The sequence below is a fragment of the Phascolarctos cinereus genome, unplaced genomic scaffold, assembly GCF_003287225.1.
Source record: "Phascolarctos cinereus isolate Bilbo 61053 unplaced genomic scaffold, phaCin_HiC Scaffold_5;HRSCAF=322, whole genome shotgun sequence".
Lineage (NCBI taxonomy): Eukaryota > Metazoa > Chordata > Mammalia > Diprotodontia > Phascolarctidae > Phascolarctos > Phascolarctos cinereus.
Window position 1 is genome coordinate 29,457,456 of NW_027555958.1, and position 23,733 is coordinate 29,481,188.

The 23,733-nt window shown below is 47.7% G+C and overlaps 1 protein-coding gene across 1 annotated transcript in view; it reads right to left on the reverse strand.

Moving 5' to 3' along the window:
* Positions 1-23,733, reverse strand: part of RAP1GAP2 (RAP1 GTPase activating protein 2) — a 259,328-nt gene that overhangs the window by 61,886 nt on the left and 173,709 nt on the right. The window contains 2 exon segments of the mRNA XM_078154757.1: positions 935-979; positions 7,420-7,455. Of these exon segments, the coding sequence (XP_078010883.1) occupies positions 935-979; positions 7,420-7,455 (81 nt within the window).

Sequence of the window (23,733 nt, forward strand, 5' to 3'; positions counted from 1 at the left end):
TGACTCTGCCAGGGATGACCTTTACATAATTTTATAATTCTTCATGGCTTTGTCACTGGGATGTAATCAGCCTTCTCTCTGCAGGAAATGAGGCCTAGGCTATGACTTTTGGAATAGTTGCTAAAGATACAACTAGTAGGTTTCTGAGGTTGGATTTGAACTCAGGTCTTCCTGACTCCCCGCCCATCACTCTATCCACTGTACCACCCAGCTGCCCCAGTTTCCTGTAGATGGTAGTTGACTCTATGCCCCATAGAATGGAAATCTATCCACAGATTGGAGATTAATGAAGCGTCATAAAGGGGCGGGAGGAGTTGAAGTCAAGCCTCTGTTGAGGTAACCTCACCCCAGGAACCTGTAGTAGGAGTAAATCCTATACCCTGTTAAGATACCAGCTGAACCAGACTCCTACAGGTGATGGCTAAAACTGGTAATCAGGCTCAGATCCTCCCAGACAAGGGCTGACTCCTAGAGATAGGAACTGCCTCTTGACCCCTACAAATGAGAAGTTGCTCTCTGTAGCTGACAGAGGGTGCCAAGAAGTGGGGACAGGAGGGAAAGAGGTTGCCTGGTCAAGGAGAAGCAAGGTGCTACAACCACAGCCTCAGTTTCCCATTTGCCCTCTGGTCCCTAGAGCCACATCAAATCCACATTCCCCCACCATCACCCTCACTCAGCTGCTTAGGAACGCACCAGACTGACAAGGCCAGTCACTTAAATGGCTCTTGGTGAAAATCTAAAGGCCAAGCAGGTTGGAGATGGAAAATTGTACAACAAGGGCTTGATTTTCCGTCAGTCAGAGCCCAAATGCTCCTGTGATGTCCCTGCTGAGAATTACTCTTCTCTCTGCCCAGTTGAGAAAATCATTCTCCACCGACTCTGATCTGAGCCCCTCGTGGACCCATGTGGATGTCACCTCCCCCACTTAGCTCACCTTGTTTTTCTGGGGTCCTGGTTTCTGCTCCTCCAACTTGATGCCCTGGAATGACAACGAAAGTGTAGAAACCATCACAAACTTTGTTACTGATGGCTAACCTGGATATATGCTTTGCAGGACTTCACATGTATGATTGATAGCATAATTGCTTGGGACTGAAGGAGCAGAGAGAATTGGGAATCCATCACTTTTTAAAAAATGAATGTTAAAATAAAGCATAATTAATTTTGTTTAAAAAAAGTTTTGTTATTGCAAAGTGCTAGAGGAAGGCGAATCATCAGCATGTCCCTCTGGCAGCTAGCTCTCTAGAGCTGAATCTTTGTTTGAGGACCCAAATGGAGCAGCACAGCCATCTAATCAATTTAAACCAATTAATTCAGCACCAACTAGGCCAGGCACTGTGCTAGAGGACAAAGGCTGTGTGGCTGGGAGTCTGGACAGCTGGATTCGTATTGTAGCTGTCACTGGCTAGTTGTATGCGTGACCTTGGGCAAACCACTGGATCGTAGATTTAGAGACAGAGAGCTCTTAGAGGTCATGCAGCCCAGCCCCATTTTTGGGGAGAGAATGAAGCTGAGGTTCAGAGGTTTGCAATGACTTGTCCAAGGTCACATGGTTAGCAAATGGCAATCAGGATTTGAACTTTGGTCGTCTGGCTACAAACCCAGTACTTTTCCAGCTGAGCATTTATTGCCTCCCCTGTGACAGGGCTAAATAACCCCTTCCCCGCCTACCTCCTAGGGCTGGCATAGGACTCAAGTGAATTAATAGACATGAAACCACTTTGAAAATCACATATCTTTCTGCAGATGGAGGGAATTATTTTTCCTAGGCATCTCTGCTTGGGTTGTTATCAGATTTTCTGCCTATTAAAAAGAATGAACCGCTGCCTGCTCACCCAGCTAGCTCTGTGAATCATGAATCTGAGCTCTCTGATGATTATTGGGAACAGTAATAAGGGATAGTGGAAAGGGTCCTGGACTCGGCATCAGGAGCCTCCTCTGAGCTCTGTAACTCACTAGTTGTGTGGCTCTGCAAGTCTCCTCCTCTGTGAAATCTGGGGGGCCCTGGGATGGGAGCGGAAGGCACCCTGATCCACAGCTCACAGACCTAGAGCCCGGAAGGGATTGCAGAAGCCATCTCAGCCAGTCCCTCTCTTTTACAGATGAAGAAACTGAGGTTCAGAGAAAATTTATATTGAACTTTATGGTTTACAAAGTGCTTTATATACCTTGTGACAGTTGGACTTCACCACAACCCTGGGAGGACTTATTATTATCCCCATTTACAGATGAGGCAACTGAGGGTCAGTGATACTGACTCGCCCAAGGCCAGACAGGTAGCAAGTGGCAGAGTTAGTATTTGAAGCCGGCTCTTCTGACTCTAGAGTCAGCCTCCATTTCATGTTATCATACCGCATCTGGATCAGAGTTCAAATCTCCTTTCTTGCTAAATTATTATCAGTGTGATCGTGGGCAAGTTGATCAATCAATCAATAAACATTTATTAAGTTCTATGTGCCGGTCACTGTGCCAATCACTAGAGTTAAAAAGGGAGGCCAATGACAGTGCCTGCCCTCAAGGTATTTGTAATCTAATAGAAATCCCTGCCTCCAAGGAGTTTGTAATCCATTCTCTGAGCTCAGGCTTCCACCACTATAAAGCAAGGGGGTTAGACTCAGTGATTTCCAAGGCCCCTTCCAGTTCTCAAGCCCCAGAGAATGAAATGTTCCAAACCAATTCTATACTGGCCTGGATGTGCAGAGAGCAGTGGGGACCAGGGCTGCCTCCCTCACCCCGACTCACCCAGACCTCCTGCAGCAATGGGAGTGGAGAGTTAGGAAGCAGCCAGAGCCTTTTATGGGAATTCTCCATGGAGATGCCTGCTTTCTGCTCTGCAGAGTCATGGTAGGACCAGGGCAGGGAGAGGGCATGGGTAACCAGGCAAATGCCAAGGGGGGTCTGCATCAGGTCTGATATCAGGAACTGAGCTGACTTTGGTTCAGCCCTGTTCCCCAGCTCTACCTCCTTGCCCCTACCCAGGGGTGACAGATAAGGCTCTATAATCAGAATTAAGGAGACTTGGATTCAAATCCTGCCTCATACACTGGCTGGGTGAATCTAGACAAGCCCCTTAATTTCCGTGTGACTCATTTTCCCCATCTGTAAAATGCAGGGGTTGTGCTTGATGGCCTCCAAGGTGTCTTTCAGCTCTAAATCAAGGCTCCTTTGTTCCTAGAGCTCCATGTTAATCATTAAGTGGAAATGTGGCCACTTTTTAATTACTGTAAGACCCCAATTTCCTGGAACGCTTAGGAATCAAGTGGCGTTGGTTAGTTGGATTTCTTGATTAGGCAGATTAGTAATCAGCTGCCCTTTTTGTTTTAGCCCTCACCAAAAAGGTTTCTAAAGTGAATCAGTCTGTTCTCTGGGTCCTGGAGTACCTCCCCATGTCTCCAGATCTTTCTTTGATGAGGAAGGATCATGCTGGCCCTTGAGACTCTCATTAAAACCCCACCAATCACCACAGGGGACTAACACTGGAGCAGAAGAAGGCCTTTTGTTGTTCAGTCTTTTCAGTAGTGTCTGACTCTTGGTGACCCATTTGGGATTTTCTTGGCAAAGATCCTGGAGTGGTTTACCATTTCCTTCCCCAGATCATTTTACAGATGAAGAAACTGAGGCAAACAGGGCTAAGTGACTTGCCCAGGGTCACACAGCTTTAAGTGTCTGAAGTTGCATTTAAACACATGAAGACCAGTCTTCCTAATTCCAAGCCCAGGGCTCTATCCACTGTGCCACCTCACTACCCCGGAAAAGGTCTAGACTTTTAAAAGGGACTCCAAGTCTTTTCTCCCTGTAACTCTGTGTTGGATATCAGTGAGGGTGACTAAAATTAGGAGTGTGCTTATTTCTAAAACTAGACACAATTTGACTACGCTCAGCCTCCCTGGGCCTTCCCAGACCATAATGCCCTTCCCTAAAAGCCACTCCCCCACGTGTGTCTCACCCTAGGAGAATGTAAACTCCTTGAGGGCAGGAATGGTCTTGTGTTTGTATCAGAATCCTCAGTACCTAATACAGTGCTGGTACAGGGTTTTCCTTTAATAAATGTCCTCCTGTCCATTAGTGTGTTTATTCATCTGCCATCATAAAGAACAAACAAAACTTTAACCTTTAGGTGGTGGGTGTGGCACGTTCCCAAAGGGAGGCGCACTCCTTCTCTCCCTGCCAACCTGGGCTCCGGGAAGTCCAGGAGGAAGCGGTCTCTTCCCATGCCAAACTAACTGTTCATCCCTCTGTGATTCTCCCCCCACATCCACCTTCCCTCCTGTATTGTAGTGGCTCATGTAGGTGCCTCCTATGAGATTGAGGTCCCTGAGGCTGGAGGGGTGTCCTACTCTGAATCTCCCTCCCAGCACCTCCATATCTAAGATGCTCAATGAGTGTTTCTAGAATGAGGGACAACAGCTCATTGCCCAGTGGTGCCAGGCATCACTATGATTGAGTTTCCATGCATTGAGGTTCACAGGTAGCTCTGCAGGGGTGTGTGTGTGTGTGTGTGTGTGTGTGTGTGTGTGTGTGTGTATGGGGTGAGGGTTGGGAAGTAACTACAGGGAGGGAGGATCATAGATTGAGAGTTGGAAGGGCTTCTAGGCCAGTCCCTTCATTTTACAGCTGAGGAAACTGAGGCACTGAGAAAAAAAGTGCCTCTATCTCTCTAGTCACTTTACCAAGCTGATTGGCCTCAGATAAGGCAATCAGAAGGCTACCTCTTCCTTTGATAGTGGCCAAGAGTGTGTGGGAGAGCCCTTCCTCCCCAACAGGTGTTGCTTCGGGTCAGAAAAGGCCCTCCAGCCCAGCACAGGCCTGCTTCGCGGTGGTGGCAGAGCCAGAGCCATTGTCCCAGGCAGGTAAAGAAGTGACCTGAGTCAGAGGTCGGTCACCCTTGCCTTGTGTTAGTCATAACCCCTTGGACCTTCTGAATAGGCAAAAGTGGTGGTATATCAGTATTTGCCAAGCCAGTCCAAACCCTGCCCTTCCTTCCAGCTCCAATGTCCCTCTTGAAGCTTTTCCTGAGCCCAATCCAAGCCAAACTTTCACTTCTCCAGAGTAACACAATCTAAATAGAGTCTAGCACTTGGGATGACCTTTAGCCTCAGTTTCCTTAGGTATGAAATGGGGATGAAGTTATCCACTTCACAGGGTCCTTGTGAGCAACCAATGAAATAAATCTTTGCCAACTTTAGAAAGCTATAAAATGGACCAGATTGAGCATTTCCTTGGTGTAAGGAATTCCCTCTAATAATGCCAATCAGTACAGGCTCTAAAATGGTTCTTAGAGCTTTGCCCAGGGTCACATACCCAAATGCACCAGAAATGGGACTGGAATTCAAGACTTTCCTCTCTGAGCCCAGGTCCCTATCCATTAGGCTACACTGCCTCTCTTTATCATCATCATCATCATCATCATCATCATCATCAATATTGCTATTATTTATTATTATTACGGTTCCTTGTATTGCTCTCACGAGATGTGTCATGTTCTTAAATCTTATCTCCCCAGTGAGCTATAAATTCAAGAGCAGGGATATATCATATGTGGATAGAGCACTGAGTCTGGAGTCAGGAAGACCTGAGTTCAAATCTGGCCTATGACACTTACTAGCTGTGTGACTCTAAGAAAGTCACTTGACCACTGTCTGCCTCAGTTTCCTCTTCTGTAAAATGGGGATAATAATAGTACCTACTTCTCAGGGTTGTTGTGAAGATCAAATGAGATAATAATTGAAAAGCACTCTGCATCATGCCTGACACATAGTGATCACTACATAAATATTAGCTATCATCACCACCACCATCATCATCATCATCACGATCGTCATCACTATCATCATCACTGTCATCATCACCATCACCATCATCACCATCATTGTCATCATCACCATCATCATCATCATCATCACCATCATTGTCATCATCACCATCACCATCATCATCATCACCATCATTGTCATCATCACCATCATTGTCATCATCACCATCACCATCATCATCATCACCATCATTGTCATCATCACCATCACCATCATCATCATCACCATCATTATCATCATCACCATCATTGTCATCATCACCATCATTGTCATCATCACCGTCATCATCATCATCACCATCACCATCATTGTCATCATCATTATTATTATATTTTTTCACCTAGATTCCAACATGGAAGCTAGAAAGACATGGCTACTAGTCCAAGCTTTGCCATGGACTAGAGTCATGACTTAAGAGCTGGAGGGATCCTGAGAGGTTGCCTCATTTAAGAATCTCTGTCACAGTTGTAAGAGACCTTAGGCAAGGCCTAGGCCAACTCCCTCATTTTTAAGGCCTAAGAAATCCAAGTGCCTTCAGGTAGTAAGCATCAGAGGCAGGATTTGAACCCAAGTCTTCTGGCTCCAAATCAGGGCTCTTTCTACAATACCATGCTGCTTCTTACATGACTATGGGCCTCAGTTTCCTCCTCTGTAAAATGAGGAGGTTGGACCAGATGTGCTGTAAGGTCACTTATAGCTGTGACATTCTCAGATTTTGAGACTTTTGGACTAAAAGACCATCATGCCTTTAGCAGAGAGGGTTTTTTTTCATTCCTCAATGAAGAAGAATGAATGTATCCTGGAACACGCAAATAAATATAAGGCATCTTCCCCAGCTATCCCAGAATAATACTTATAAGAAATATTTAGATAGCACCTTAAGGCTTTCAAAATGCTTTCCACATTATCTCATTTGATTCCCACAACTCTGTAAGATAAGGGCTGTTTTTCTTATTTTACAGATGAGGAAACTGAGGATGGGAGCGGTTAAATGACTTACTTGCCCTGGGTCACATAGCAAGTAAGTATCTGAGGTAGGATTTGAACCCAGGTCCTCCTGATGTGGAGTCAGGGGACCCGGATTCGAATCCCACTCTACCTCTTACTACCTGGGTCATTTCAGCTGGATTGGACTGGATGATTTCCAAGGTCCCTTCCAGCTCTGCATCTAGGATCTGATGCTTCCATCAGACCCAATAACCCAAGTCCAGCTCTTTACCTGCTAAGTACACTGACTTCCATTAAGTATGAAAGGTGCCCAATGAATGGCAGGGCTGCAAGTAACTCAAGCATAGGTCTCTTTTTTTTGCTGGATCCTGGATCCACATAACCCACCACTAGGGGGCACACTGGTGAGCTTCTCAATACTGGTGGGTCCCATGTTGTTGCTGTATCTGTCTGTCAGAACTCTCTCTGCTCTGAGGCCCAGTGTCCTCATCAATCAGTCCATTAAGTATCTATTAAGCACTCACTAGGTGCTTAATACTGAGCTAGGTGATGGGCATACAAGTACCCCCCCCCAAAAAAAAAACCATCTCTGTGCCCAAGGAGCTGGCCTTCTTAATGGCGGGCAAGGGAGGGACAACCCCATGACTGGGACACTTACTTGCATCTTCTCCAACATCTCGAAGAATTCTGCAGACTGTAAGACAAAAGAGGGGAGGGGAGAAAAGGGAGAGAGAAACAGAGAGGTCAGTGAAACTGTCTAAGAAAATCTTTTCTCCTCCCCCCAGCAACAAAGAGCAGCAGACGCTGGACAGAGACGGAATTAATTTGAAACATGAGAAAGGATAATTAGATTTTGTCTTTGCTGGGCTTGAAGACCAAAATATTCTACTTGAAAAAAAAAAACCAAACACTTGAGGATATTGGCCAGTCCTAAGGCAGAGCTGAGGAGGGGGAGGCTCTCAGGAGGCCAGAGCTCTGGGCAGCCAGCTCATTCTGGGCCAAGCAGTGATCCCTTTGGGGGTAGGTGGCTACAGCAAGGCTCCAGGCTGTCTCAGGGAGCCAAAGCCATTAGCCCAACCTGCTGGGAGAAAGCCTACATGAAGACAGCTAGCATGGACAAAGGTTTAGGCTTACAACAGGGCCAGGGGGTTCAGGGGGTGATGTCATGTACTATTTGGGATCTCATCCAGATGGAAAACCCCCAAACCAGCTTCTTCCCTTCTTGAAGGAATGCCAGGGATTATCCCAGACATCCCTGGTGCTACCTTTGTAATGTCCAGGGGAAGAGGGCAAGGAAATGGGGAAGTAGGTGGCTCCAGGGACAATCAAGCCAGAGGCCTCCCCTCCCCTCCAGATGAGCTGTTCTTGCAAATCAGAAGCTCAATCATGCAATCAACCAATAAGCATTTATTAAGCACCTACTAGGTGCAAGGCACTGAGCTGGGGGCTGGGGACACAAAGACAAAAGCAGAAACAGTTGCTGCCCTCCAGAGGTTTACCTTCTATTATCAGTGATATCCACTACCAGGGGTGGGGAACCTGTGGCCTCTGAGGCCACATGTGGCCCTCTAGGTCCTCAAGTGTGGCCCTTAGAACAAATCCCCTTAATGAAAGGATTTGTTCTGTAAAACTTGGACACAGTCAAAAGGTCACACCCAAGGACCTAGAGGGCCACATGTGGCCTCAGAGGCTGCAGATTCCCCATCCCTGCGCTAGACAAATGTAGATAAATTAATGAGTTTCTGGAAGGTAGAAAGGGAAGGGAAGCTGGTTTGGGGGAAGGAAGCAGCATGGTACAGTAGATAGACCATTGACCTTTGAGGCAAGGTCCTGAGTTCAGATCTCACCTCTGACACTACCTATATGAGCTTGGGCCTCTGTGGACCTCAGTTTCCTAAAATGTAAAGGGTGGTAGTGGACTGGGTGACTTCTGAGGTCCTTCACCGCTCTAGAGCTATGACTTAGGGAGGTGGCATGGTGGAGAGAGCGCAGTGGATTCAGGAAGACCTGAGTTCAGCCACTTACTAGCTGTGTGACACCCCCTGCCTTCCAAGTCACCTGACCTCAGCCTCAGTTTCTTCACTTGTTAAAAAAAATAGCACCTACCTCACAGGGCTGTGAGGATTAAGTGAGGTAACATATCTTTGCAAATCTTCAAGCACCATATAAATGCTAGCTAGCTCTTCTGTGATCTCCAAGGTCCCTTCCATTCCAGTGCCATGGTGCTCTCTGGAAGAGACCCTCTCCTTACCCTCAGTCCCACAGGAGCGTGCCTTAGCAAAAAGCCCAGCTCCATCTGGACCGTCTCAGGCTGGTGCTGAAAGCCCCCAATAACTCAGAATTGTAGATGTCGAGCTGGAGGGGACCTTTGAGGTCCCTGAGTCAGCCCCTCCCCCAGTTTTACAGATGAGAGCGTTGAGGCCCAGACAAGGTGAAGTGATTCGCCTACGAACACAATGCCGGTGTAGCTCCAGGTCTTCCTAAGTCCAAAAGCACATTCTCTCCTTAATGGCAGGCTGCCTCTCAAAATCCACAAAGGCCGTGATCTAGAAGCAGATGGCCGAGTCCCCAGTGCCAAAGTTAACAAGGCAGCCTCGGCTGGGCCTGCGGCCACTTCTCTGTGACTCAGTTGGCTTTCCAAGCAGGCAGTTATTGTTTTCCCATAAGAACGAGCCTCATTTTCCATTCAGAAGCACGGTGAGTAAGCGGGACGGCTTGGGCTGGTAGATTCTGCCTCTGGGACCCAGCTAAAATCCCAATCGGTAGAGGCCACATGGGCACAGCCCAGTGAGACACCCCAGCTAGCCAGCCTGGGTCCGGGACAACAGAGCACAGCTCGAGGTCTCCTCGAGAAGGGAGGAAGGGGTGTCCCCTCCCCCACTTTTGGCGGCCGGGAAAGCCAGGACACCAGACTGGTTTTCCAAACAGGAACATAACACGGCAACTCTCTTGCTGAGCCGTCTAACTTATTATTAGCAACAGCCACTGCCGCCTGGGAGGGGACCCGCTGCCAGCTTTCCTCACTGCAACCACCACTTTAGCAACTTGACAAGTCAACCATGAAATAATTGCCCAGAACTCAAGCTTGACATACAAAATCATAGCCTGGGAAATAGCGTTTCTGTTTAACTCCCTCCCCAGCCTTAAGAAACTAGGCCTGTCCTTAAAGGCGAAGCCAACCTCAGGAGGGAAAGCCTGGATTCTAGACTTGGGAGTGACCTTCAAGCTCATGGAATCCTAGCCCTACCCAAGCAACCAAAATGATCATTTCTTTTTTTAAAAAATTTTTTAGGCAATTGGGGTTAAGTGACTTGCCCAGGGTCACACAGCTAGTAAGTGCCAAGCAGTTGGTCTGAGGCTGAGTTTGAACTCAGGTCCTCCTGACTTCAGGGCCAATGCTCTATCCACTGCGCTACCTAGCTGCCCCAAAATGATCATTTCTTAAGAGGGTCCTGTAGAACGATGAAGGTTAAATTAAGGTTCAGTCCCTGCCCTCACAGAACTCATAGACAGGGAGGGAGAGATGACATTAATAACTATATTTGTGTCTGACTTGTGACCCCATTTGGAGGGGTTTTCTCGGCAGAGTTTCCTTGAAGTGGTTTGCCATTTTCCTTCTCCAGCTCATTTGACAGATGAGGAAGCTGAGGTGAACAGGGTGAAGTGACTTGCTCAGGGTCATACAGCTCATAAGTATCTGAGGCAGGATTTGAACTTGGGAAGATGAGTCTTCCTGATTCCAAGCCCAGTGCCCTATCCACTATGCCACCTAGCTGCCCCTCTATTACAACTGACCACAAAGCAGCCCAGTAACAACAATCTGAGAAAACCTCAAGCAGGAAATGGTTAAATGATAGAACAGTGGTAGCTCACACATCTATCGCACCTTACATACATGACCTCATGTCATCCCCACAACGCTCCTGCAACCTTGCTGCGGTATTTTTTCTCATGTGACAGATAAGGAAACAGATTTGCCCGTGATGACACAGGCCCTAAGTATCAAAGGCAGAATTTAAACCCAGGTCTTCCTTATGCTAACTCACTAACACCAGTGCTTCTTAAGAAGGAGGATCACATGGAGAACTGGGGGAAAAGATGCTCAAGGAATGAAATCCTGTTGGAAGCAGGCTTGGCTGTCGCCCACTGACATTCTTTTTTTTGAGTTTTTTTTTTTTTGTGAGGCAATTGGGGTAAGTGACTTGCCCAGGGTCACACAGCTAGGAAATGTGAAGTATCTGAGGCCAGATTTGAACTCAGGTCCTCCTGACTCCAAGGCCAGAACTCTTTTCACTGCACCACCTAGCTGCCCCTGCCCACTGACATGCTTAATGGGGGTGCACATTATTTAGTCTCAGCTCCCAGCTGAGCTCCCCATGGCCTGCTCATTTCATGGTACCACCAAAAGAAAAATAAAAGGCAGCATGGCATCTGACTTGGGCTGCCCATGCAGCTGCTTCCACCACTGAAAGAAAGCAGTGGATCTGAAAGCCAGGGAGGCATGATTCCCGGGGGAGGTGACCGTGAGGGTGGCTGGGCTACTCAGCCAGAATGCTGGCACTGGGCACACTGGGCTGGACTGGATGATAAGGCCAAGGTCCTGGGTGCATGCTACACGTTCTGATTGATGGATTGGTAAGAACCTTGGAGACTTAAAATCGGAGTCCTTGGGTCCAAATCTGGGCCCTGCTGTGGTTGGAGGCACCACCGTGGGGTGGGAGGAGAGAATGAAAGACAGAAAGAGGGATAATCTTAGAGCCGGAAGACCGGGGGTCCAATCCCAGCTCTGCCTTGACTACCTGGTGACCTTAGGTAAATCATATCTACCTCAGTTTCCTCATCTGTAACATAAGAGGGTTGGACTATTTGGTCTCTGAGGTCTCTTCTAGCTCTGAACAGACAATCCCATTTACTACCTGGGTGACTGTGGGCAAGTCAGGCAGCCTCTCCAGGTCCTACTTACTACCTGCATGACCTTGTAAAAGTCATTTAACCTACTGGGGACTCCATTTTCTCATCTATAAAATGAGGGGCTTGGACTAGATCAGTCAATCAACTAATAAGCATTTATTAAGCCCCTACTACGTGCCTGTGCTAAGCACTGGGGTTACAAAGACAAAAAAAAAGTAACTCCTGCCTTCAAGGAGTTTACGTTCTATGGGGAAGACGACCTTTGGATATTTGTCTATGCAGAATAAATATATCCAGAGTAAATACAAGACAAACCCAAGGTGGTTAGAGAGCGTGGGCACTGGCCTGTTCTAGAGCCTGGGATCGGAGACCATGGCAGACACTAGCCACGGCACCCTCAGCAAAGTACTTAGCTCAGCTTTCTCGGTTGTAAGATGGGCATAAGAATATTTGCTCTACCTGCCTCCCACATGGTTGTAAGAAAAGGGCTTTGCGAACCTTAAAGTACAATAGTAACATGAGTCATCGTTAACATCACTCGATGAACATAAATCGCTCCACTAATCCCCCTCCTTGGATGCACTGAGTGAAAACCCTTAAGAGAGATTGCGAAGATTTCCGTGGCAGCCATTCTCACTCATGGAAAACCAATTCAAGGTGCGTGTCCTTTGGAGGTGGGAGACCATCGCTAGAGTTGTCTTCATGGACAAAAGACAGCCTCTGCTTCCAAGGAGGAGGGGGGAGCTGTCTTTGGAGTTCCTTCCCCAGCGCCTAGTCTACTCCAGGGCTCACTGTCTGACTGTTGTCTCTCTTGGAGGTTCCATCCAATCCAACCCAATCCAATGAGTTATTAAGCACCATACTGAGCGTGTAGCCCACACTCAGTTTACAATCCATTGGGGATAAGACAATAGAGAGAGCTTAATAAGCTACATTCTCAATCAACAAGCATTTATTAAGCACTTACTGTATACCAGGCACTGTGCTAAGCACTGAGGGTATGAAAAACCACAATTGGTCCCTACCCTCAAGAAGCTTACATCTGGCTGGGCCCATCCACCCGCTAGGTTTCATATTCATTATTCCTTCCCTCCCCCTAACTCCCCTTATTGCTGGTGTTTTTTTCCCTTAAATTACAATGCAGCTATTTTATTATATGTATACACACACTGTCTCCTTCAACGGAATAGGGCAAGGGATCTTTTATTTTTGTATCTTTAGTGCTTGGCGCAATGCCTGAATGAAGGAATGAATGGGGGGGGAAGCATTTATTAAGTGCTTACTGTGTGTAAAGGACTGTAATGAGCGCTGAAAAGTAAGACAGTCCCAACTCTGGAGGAACTCATATTCTAATGGCAGGAGACAACACACAGGGATCGCTTCAGCTGCAAGTCAGATGGAAAAGTCCTACGGTCTTTAGGCTGCATATTTTGCCAGGCATATAGTAGGTGCTTAATAAGTGCATCCTGATTGCTCTTATCTTCTTTCCCCACTTTGGTCCATCCTGTACACAGCTCCCATCACTGCCAGATCTGTCTTCCAAAATATTCCTGGTATCCAGTCACTCACCTGCCCAAGAACCCACAATGGCTGGGGATTTCCCCTTGGCATGGAGCCATTCATTTATAAGTTAATCCCATCTATTAAAAAATCAAACTAGATGAAGCAGCTCCATATCCTTGACTGAATCAATCAATCAAATATTTACTGAGGACGTCCTCTGTGCTTGGCAGAAGACCCAACGGTGGTGATAAACTTGACATATGCAGACAATAGCCAGGGAACCTACTGGCCTAGACTGAAGGGGGCACCTGGCTGGGTGTGACAGAAGGGAGATGGACCCTAAGACAGAGAGCTTAGCACTCCCTAACTGGGGGACCATAGGCAAGTTAGACCTCTCTGGGCCTCCATGTGAGAAGAGTAACATGTATATTGCATGCCTTACCTGGGCTCTGGTGAGAAAAGCAAGTTCAAGCAAGATCAACACAAACTATTATTATTCCTTCTTTCTCATTAATTAAATTAAATCCCTAATTTTGAGGTTACCTCCTCTAGGAGCCTCTTTCCCTTTCTATAGTCCTTGGTCTGACAAATTTCATAATGAATGTACTTATCAAAATAAGTGCTAACTAACCTTAACCCTAATGCATCTCTCTGTCTCTCTGTCTCTGTCTGTCTGTCTGTCTCTCTCTCTCTGTCTCTGTCTGTCTCTGCCTGTCTGTCTGTCTCTCTCTGTCTCTGTCTGTCTTTGTCTGTCTCTCTGTCTCTGTCTGTCTCTCTCTTCCATTGTGTCCTTCATTAGGGGCAGTGAGGTGGTGCAGTGGATAGAGTGCCCAGACTGGAATCAGGAAGACCCAGTTTTGTGACCCTGGGCAAGTCATTTTACCCTGTTTGCATCAGTTTCCTTCTGCAAAATGAGCTGGAGAAGGAAATGGCAAACCACTCCAGTAGCTTTGCCAAGAAAACCCCAAATGGGGTCATAAAGAGTCAGACGTGACTGATAGGACACTTGATACTTACTAGCTGTATGGCCCTGGGCAAGTCACTTAACCCCAATTGCTTTTTTAAAAAATGTTATTGGGGCAGCTAAGTGGATCAATGAATACAGTTCTGGCCTTGGAGTCAGGAGGACCTGAGTTCAAATCCAGCCTCAGACATTTGATACTTACTAGCTGTGTAACCCTGGGCAAGTCACTTAACCCCGATTGCCTCACCAAGAAAAAAAAATGTTTATTGATTAATTAATTGTACTCTCTGCGCCACGCAGGCCTGATGAGAATAAGCTACAATTGTTTTTATCCCCATTTTACAGAAGAGGCAGCTGAAGTAGTGTCAATTACTTATGATTGCATAGCTGCTAACATCCACAGGTAGGATTTGAACCCAGGTTTTCCTAACTTCAGGCTCAATGCTCTAATCAGTACACCCTACTGCCTTCCCTCTAAGGCTCTAAGGCAGTGTGGCTCACTTGGCCTGTCCAGCCTTCCTGGTCAGCAGTCTGTGGGCAGTTGGCCAGTCCCTGGCTTGAGATCAATGTTACCTTTGAGTTCACCCCTCCCAGGGCATCCTTGAGGCAGGATGCCATGGCGGGAAGAGACTTCAGGAGAAGGGAGGGAGACGTATTTATGACTGGGCTGGTCACCCACTCAAAAAGGGAGATGCCCTTTTGGCAAGAGGCATACCTCCGGCCAGATGGAAACCAACTAGAAAATCTGTCCTTCTCACTTCCCCCCTGAAAAGCAAACTCCGCCCAGTGAGTTGGCACAGCCTCGGGCTGTGACCATGTTCCTCAGAGGATGTTAGGATTAGAAACAGTATGGTGTTTGTGTGGTCTGGAGTCAGAGGACCTGGGTTCAAATCCTGGCCTGCCCCTTCCTAACCCTGTGACCTTGGGAAGGTGACACCTTCTGTGGGTGTCAGCTCCTCCTCCATCCAATGACAGGGCTTGGTTTAAATCTGAGATTCTCTCTATCTCCAAATGCACGATCTGGTAACTGAGTCCAATCCCTCATTTGACAGGAGACAAAACTGAGGTGGAGAGAGATGAAGTGGTGTCTAAGGTCAAAAACGTAGCTAGCAGCAGAAAGGGGGTGTGATGCTGGGTCACAGAGTCCCAGAACCTCACCCTGGTTGCACCGAAGATAAGAGCTGAGGAGATGTCCCCAAGGGAGCTGCAGGGATGGGGCATGGGGGGCACTTCCACACCCCAGCCTCACCACCTGGCTCCTGTCACCCTGAAGCACCAGGCCCCTCCCCAACTCGTCTCTAGACAGCAGCCTTCCCTGCCTTTCTCCACCGCATACACGCACATCCACACAGGTGCACCCACACACACCTACACCCCCCCCACACATACACACAGAGACACACACCTACACATACCCACGCAGACACACACACACACACACACAGACACACACACACACCCCCCTCGGGCTCCTCCCTCCTCCAAGGCTAACACGCCGATCCACACTGCGTGGAGACAAACAGCTGCCAGGGTACCAGGGGCCACTTGCCAAATGTCAGCTCCAGGGAGTGCGGGCTTCTTCCCCGGGGGGGCCTTGTGGCCATCGGACTTACCAAAATGTTCCTTAGGAAATCCATCATCTTCCTCCCCTAGTCCCTCTGCCCCAGGCAGCTAGGGGAGCCCTCTCCCGACCTGTCCCAAGGATCGAAGCAGCCTGGGCTGGTGTCTTAAAACAACTTCCTCAAGATCAAACAAGGAAATGCTGGGTTTGGGCATCTGCCCAGGACTGTCCTGCCACCCTGACTTGCTCTGACCTTTGACCCCATCCCTGGGCTGCCAGATGCCAGATGATTTTGAGGGGGTGGGGTGGGGAGGGAGGGGCCGCCTGCCCACAGCAGGTTATTCAGGAAACACTTTGTAGGAATTGAAAAAAAAAAAAGGAAAAGTAAATAAACAAGGTGATTTTTTTTTCTCCAATCATTCTTTCCCTTCCATTGATGACTTAGAAGCACCCAGAATGCTTCTGGTTTGAGATCCAGCTTGAAGGGCTGGGCTGGGCTGGAACACATAAGTGATTGACTCCAGCCGTGGGGCAGTAGATGGAGTTCAAAGGCTGGGGTCTTAATCTTGACTCCCTTTACTGACCACATAAGACCTTGGGTAAGTCCCTTCCCCTCTCCAAGCCTCAGTCTCCAGTATAAAGGAGACAAGGTGGGGGGAAGGTGGGAGAGAGAGAGACTGTGTAATGACAGTGACCAAGCCTGACCTTGAAGAAGAGAATAAATGTCCTCTCTTTCTTTGCAGAAGTGGGTGTCTATGGCTGTGGAATATTGTATACACTACTAGACTTAGTAGATGGGATGGTTAGCTTTGTGGAACTGATTTTCCCCCTCTCTTGTTTGTTTTTTGCTAAAAGGGATGGCTGTCTACATGAGGGACATATTGGGAAGTGGTGGTAATGTAAAAACACAAGATAGCAATAAAAAGTTGTTTGTTTTTTTAAACAAAGGTCAGAGATGGACTAAATTAGTACTAAGGGCCCTTCCAGCTCTAATACTTTAGAACCTCTGAGTTCTTGTTGGAAACAGTGCTTTGGATGGGACCTTGGGGTCTCTCGCTAAGGGCCAAGGACGCCAACTCAAGGCATCTCATTTCTCTGTACCTCGGTTGCCTCCATTTTTGAAATGGGCAGCCTTCATCTGGCCCCATCCACTTCCAGATGTGAAGGGAGGGAGCTTTGGACAGGAGTAGAAGTCATCTGGGAAGGTGAGGGATTATCTGTACAATCCAAGAGATTTCTGCATCTCCACAGAGACCCACGTGGCCTTGGCAGACGAAGGCACAATTTAAAAATAAATGGACTGGGAATACAGCTGAGGCCAGAAAGCCCCAGAGTGTGGGCCTTGACGGACGCGGTGATGCTGCTGACGGGAACAGAGATATGATTAAAGAGAAGCCGACCTCCTGGGACGCTGGCCCAGGGCCCCCCTGACTTTCCAGGTTTAGAGAAAGAACAGGCTTTGTCTGTGAAAGCTGCATGCACAGAAGGTTAGATCCAGGGCTACGGGGGACCGAGAGGTCTGCTGGCCCAACCTCCTTGCTGCACAGATGGGGAAACTGAGGCTCAGGCTCACGAGGTACGATCAGAGATCTGGAAAGGACCTCAGTCCATCTGGTCAGCTTCCTCATTTTACAGTGTAGGAAACCGCTTCCAGCTGGCAAAGGTGGGACTCATACCTGGGCCTCTGACTGAGCCCAGCCCTCTGTCTACAATACGGATGCTGCCCTGTCCTGACCCATCTGCAGCAGGGAAGATGAGATTTCTGAGGTTTCTCTGAATTAGAAGTGGTGAAAAGAAATGAAAGGCCTTTCACATAAGGACCACCAAGACCCCTCCCCTCCATCAGCTCAGTCTCCCTCCAGCCCTAGCTGGTTTTGAATGTCTCACTCTACCTGCCCTAACCTCTTTGGCAAATGAAGACCATCCCCCCCAGCCAGGCCCAACCCACCTCCACCCCACCATATTACCCAGAGCATCCCCAAAGTCCTAGTTCTGGGTTTTTTGGTGAGGCAATTGGGGTTAAGTGACTTGCCCAGAGTCACACAGCTGGTAAGTGTTAATGTATCTGAGGCTGGATTACCCAGAGCATCCCCAAAGTCCTAGTTTTGGGTTTTTTGGTGAGGCAATTGGGGTTAAGTGACTTGTCCAGAGTCACACAGCTGGTAAGTGTTAATGTATCTGAGGCTGGATTTGAACTCAGGTCCTCCTGACTCCAGGGCCAGTGCTCTATCCTCCGCGCCTCCTAGCTGCCCCCCTAATTCTAAGCTATGAAAATGAAAACAGTGCTAAGGGTTTGGGACACCCTGTATTAGTTTATATCTATAACATGCTTTAAGGACTCACAGTCACTCACTGTGACTCTGTAAAGTCTCACCTCCATTTTACAGATGAGAAAATTGAGTCTCAGAGAAATGAGGTGAAGGTCATGGGAGTAGTCAATCAATCTGTACACGCTTATTAAGCACCTACTATGTGCTATGATCTATGTGCACTGATTTAGACGTGGAAGGGACCTCAGAGACCTCTGAGTCCAAAGCCCTTATTTTTACAAATGAGAGAGTAAAATGAGGTACAGGCACCCAGCGGGAGGGGCAGGATTTGAACTGAGATCCTCTGAATTCAGAGTCAGTGCCTTTCCCACTGCACCCAGGTGGGCAGCTGGGCAGGTTGGGAGCTGGATTCAGGCGCCTGTCTCCTTTTCGATAACCCCCTGCTGGTCCCAGAAATATATCTTTATCTCCGCTCTTCCCTCCCTTCATCCTAACCCGCCATCCCCAGCCCCCCACCAGATGTGCAGTACATTTCTTTTCTCCACAATCCCCTCCCCAGTCAGCTTCCTCTCACTGGATTTATTTAAGCTCTTGGTGGATGCTACAGTTAAGAACACAGCCCAAGAAATCTCTGCAGGAGCTTGGGGGCTGGAGGAGAAGGGCTAGGCAAGGCACCACACCTCCCTTCCTGCGGAAGGCACCAGGGTGCTCCCTAAAGATGGCAGGAGGACTGCTGGGTGACCTTGGATAAGTCATTTCCCCTGATCTGTGCCTCAGGCTCCCTGTTTGTAAAATGAGGTAATTACCTAATGCCCCTCTCAGGTTTAACATCCTAGGATTCTATACTAACTCCAGCAGAGCTAGGCCTTGTGGGCTACCCCTCACTGCTCACTGGCCTACAGTTCACTCACTCCACCATCTGTCCTCTTTTACAATTAAAATCAGGATATTCACTCTCACATTGGTCATACAGCTCTTCTCTCACTGGCAATGACTTTCTTTATCATTATTATTATTATTATTATTATTATTATTGCTTTGCATTTTGGTGAGGCAAATACGGTTAAGTGACTTGCCCAGGGCCATACAGCTAGTAAGCAGCACGTTGCTGGGGCTGGATTTGAACTCAGGTCTGAGCTCTATCTACTGCGCTGCCCCAGGCAACAACTTTTTTTTTTTTAGGCAATTGGGGTTAAGTGACTTGCCCAGGGTCACACAGCTAGTAAGTGTCAAGTGTTTGGTCGGAGGTCAGATTTGAACTCAGGTCTTCCTGACTTTAGGGCCGGTGCTCTATCCACTGCACCACCTAGCTGCCCCAAAGGCAACAACTTTCTAAAATCACCCAAGATCACCCATCCAAGCATGCTGGGCCTGGTGACTTGAGCTTACCCAGCAGAACACAAGCACCCTCCTCCTATCTCACTGGTCCCGAGGTTTCTCCTTCAGTTCAGTCATTTTTCAGTTGCATCTGACTCTTCCTGACCCCATTTGGGGTTTTCCTGGCAAAGATACTGGAGTGGTTTACCAATTCCTTCTCCAGCTCATTTGACAGATGAGGAAACTGAGGCAAACAGGGTGAAGTGACTTGCCCAGGGTCACACAGCTAGGAAGTACCTGAGGACAGATTTAAACTCAGGAAGATGAAGTGGGTTCCAAGGTCAGTGCTCTACCCACTGGGCCACCTAGCTGCCCCTAGGATGCATGAATGTCAGAATGCAAACAGAGAGGGTTAGAGAAGACAAAACAAATGTCCACCACAGTCTCAGAGCCATGTCAGTGGGGAGCCACAGAAAGAATGCTCGATGTGAGGCCTGAGGATCTGGGTTCGAGTTGTCCAGGTCACCAGAGCAACCTTTGGCAAGGCACTCGTCAGGGTCTCAGTTTCCTCAGTTGGGTTGGCTGACCTCCAAGGGCCTTTCCAGCTCTGAACCTCGGCTCCCATCTGCCATTTTGGTAACTCATTCTCTTATAGGGGCCGAACTGCTGCGAGGCTGGTCCTGAATCAGAATATTAAGGGGCCAGAGGGAGAGGGGAGGAGGCAGCAAGGGGCAAAGCGACCACGCTCAGTGATTGTCAGGAAAGATGCAGGGGGGAGGAAAGGGCCAGGCAGCTCCCCCATCAATCACATCAGCCTCTCAGCCTTGGGCACAATGCCATTCTTCACTGTCAGAAGCCCTGCTATTAAGAATTACTAGGATCATCATTTAATTATGAGAACAGCTTGAAAAAAGGGGGAGCCGAATCCTAAATGAAGAGTGGTCCTTTGTCTGTAGCTATCTTCCTGTGTGTCTGCGTTCCTGCAGCCGAGCCTAGGCCTGCGCTTTGACATCCATCAGTGGGGCGGGGGTAGGCTGTGAGCCCAGCTGCTGTCTGTAAGGGTGCGTTTCCCTCTTCTCCTCCGTTCCCCCCTCCAGTCTGTTACCTTTGTTTTGTGCCCTGGCCTGTGGATACCCCATAGTGTCATGAAGAGGAAAGAATGATGGATAGAAGACCTGAGTTCAAATCCTGACTCTGTCACTTGCTACCTTCTATGACCTTGGCAAGTGACCTAATCTCTCTGGGCATCAGTTTCCTCATCTTAGCCTAAGAAGGATTCGGGGGCCTATGTGTAGAAACCCATCACCAGATGTGGAAATGCATGTCCCAGTGTAGATGCTGAGGCAACAGGGGGTAGTGAATAGAGTAGTTGGAGTCACAAAGACCTGGGTTTAAATCTGACCTCAGACACTTAGTAGCTGTGTGGCCCTGCAAAAGTCAATTCCTCTCTGCCATAGTTTCTGTATCAGTAAAATAGGGATAAGCATATTTATAGTACCTACCTCAGGTTATTGTAAGGATCAATGATACAATCCCTGTAAAACACTTGGCAAACCTCAAAGTGCCATACAGATTTTAGTGATTATTGGTAGTAGTAGTGTGGTGTTATTATTAGAAACTTCTAGCCTGGTGTAGAAACGCCAGTGCTTGTGTCACATGTCCAGGTGGGGAGGGGTGCACAGAGAGCCCAGCAGCTCCTGGGCTGGTGGGGGTCCCTGCTCAGCCCCACCGTTCTTCTTCCAGCTACCTTGGTCCCAGAAAACCTGAGCTCCCCGGCTATAACTAAGAGAGCCCTGGTTCTGTTTGGGTTGTCACTTCCAGCTGGGCTCTGTGTGTGTGTGTGTGTGTGTGTGTATATATATATATATACACGTGTGTGTGTTTTGGTTGTGACACATTAGAAGCTGGCACGGGGGAGTCTGAGCCAGACTGGGTTACTCACTCCTCCCTCCCAACCCACAGTGGTCTCTGTTTTTTGGAGAAGGTGCCCCGGTAAATGATCTCACCTCCCTCCGCCGCTACTGGGTCTGTCTTATTTATCATTCTCTTTCAGCTCTCTCGAGAAAAAAAAAACCCACCCCCCTGGCTCTTACAGAATGGCAGGACAACAGCAGCATCCTTGCCTAGCACATCTGGAGTCTGGGTTTGGAATCTAGGGCAGCTGGGGCATTCAGAATTCAGGGATAGGGCAGAGCCAGGGAGTGAGGTCTTTGGGCTAGAGAGGGGCAGGATGATTTAATGACAGGGCACAGGGCCAGGACTTTGGTTGTCCAGTGCCAATCAGGCCTCCCAGCCTCTTCCCTGCCCATTCTCTTCCAATCCATAAACAGGTAAATTCCGAGAATCACGAATTGCCTGGTCTTTCTCCCCAGCCCTTTGGCCTCAGTCCTCTTTTCTCTATCTCCACCCTCTCTCATCATGCTCTCATTTATTTCCATGGCTTCAATTATCACCTCTATGCAAATGAGGCATGTGTCTGTCTGTCTGTCTGTCTATCTATCCCTCCACCCATTCACCCATCTATTTACTTACCTATCCATATATTCTATCTGTCCACCCATCCACTCATCTATCTATCTATCCGTCTACCTACCTACCTATACATCCACTCACCTATTTACCTATCTGTCCATCCAGTCACCCACTCAACCAATCATTACTCTCTTTCATTTTTTTCTTTCACCCTTTCTCCCTCCCTCCCTCCTTTCCTTCCTTCCTTCCTTCCTCCAGCCACAATCACGGTCCTGGGCTTTAGTCCTACATTTCTGACACCTGCTGAACATCTCCACTTGGACGTCTTAAGCACATCACAACTGAACTAACTTATCTTTCCAACAAAAAGCTTCTTGAAGGCAGACACTGTTTTCATTTTTTCCTTTCTGTTGCTGGCACCAGGCCCTCAATGAGCACTTTATACTCATTGATTGAATTTGCCTCAAACCTGTCTCTTCTCTCAACTTCCTATCTCACAGAATCAGCCCTTTAGATCTAGAAGACAACGGAGCCCAGCTTCTTCTTTTCCACTGATGGTCCCAACATCTTCCTGGTCAACTGAGCTCAGAAGTTCCCAGTTATCTATGACTCTCCCCTCTCCCTCACTGCCCCACAGACAATCAGTTACCAAACCATACATTTGTAGGCTTGAAGCTGAAAGGAAGGACTTAGAAGTCATCAAGACCATCGATCATCAAACTGAAATAGAAACAGATCCCTGAAGGCTGCATATTGACTCAGAAAACCATAAATAAACATTATCTATGTTGTCTATTTATTGGTTTTGTGAAATATTTCCTAATTACATTTGAATCTGGCTCCCCCCACACAGCTGCACAATTGATGCACCTGTTTTACATCCTTGATTCACAAATGAGGAGCCTGAGACCCAGAGAAATGATTTACCCAAGGTCACACAGGCTGTAGACGCAGAGCTGGGATTCAAGCCCAAGTCCGCTGACTCTGATCCCAACTCTATGTCCACCGTACCATGCTAGAAAATCTCTCTTGGAAACTTCTGTCACTTCTATCCCTTTCTTTCTACACCTTTGGCCTAGTTTAGGCCTTCATATCCTCTCACGTGCACTACTATATGTAATAAGTGCTACTCAAGGGGCAGCTAGGTGGCACAGTGGAAAGAGCTCCAGCCTTGGAGTTAGGAGGACCTGAGTTCAAATCCAGACTAAGATACTTGACACTTGATAGCTGTGTGACCTTGGGCAAGTCATTTAACCCCAATTGCCCAGCCAAAAAAAAAAAAAAAGAATAAGTGCTACTCAAAACAGTCATTAAGTCACTTCCCTTCCTTCTGTCCCAATGTCTCGATTACTTCATGTACGTGACATTTGCTGTTTAACTTTCGTATTCCTTTATTAGGCAGAAAAAAAGTGGCCCCAAAGCTAAGTGATCAATCTCTCCATTGTTTAAGAGTTTATTATCCATTCTATAGATTATCCAGGTTCTCTTCCTCATTCTCCCTGCACCTGGTCTAGCTCCATTCAGTATAACAAATACTCATTTAGTGCCTAATTCTATATACTATACACTATGTAGAATGGAGACTAGGAATTGAGGGGAGATAGAAACTTTGATATGACACGGTCTTGGCCTTCATGGAATGTGTAGTCTACCAGGAGAGAAGGCACTAATAATAATAATGCAAACTAATATGTGATAGGAAAGATGTAGACAAGATGTTCTGTGAGGTCTAGGGATGGGAAAATCATGACAGAACACGGAGAGAGGTAGGGAAGGGAAACATCCCAAGCATAGGAAGGAATATGAACAAAGGGTCGAAAAGCATACGGTGCTGGAACCCAACTAAGGCACCCATCCCATGGAGATGCCATGTGCTGGAAGGATCTGGCCCAGCCTAGCTGCAGAGCAATTCACTCATCAATTCTGCAACATAGTCCAATTGGCGAGGACTTTCCAAAGAAAGAAAGCAGCATG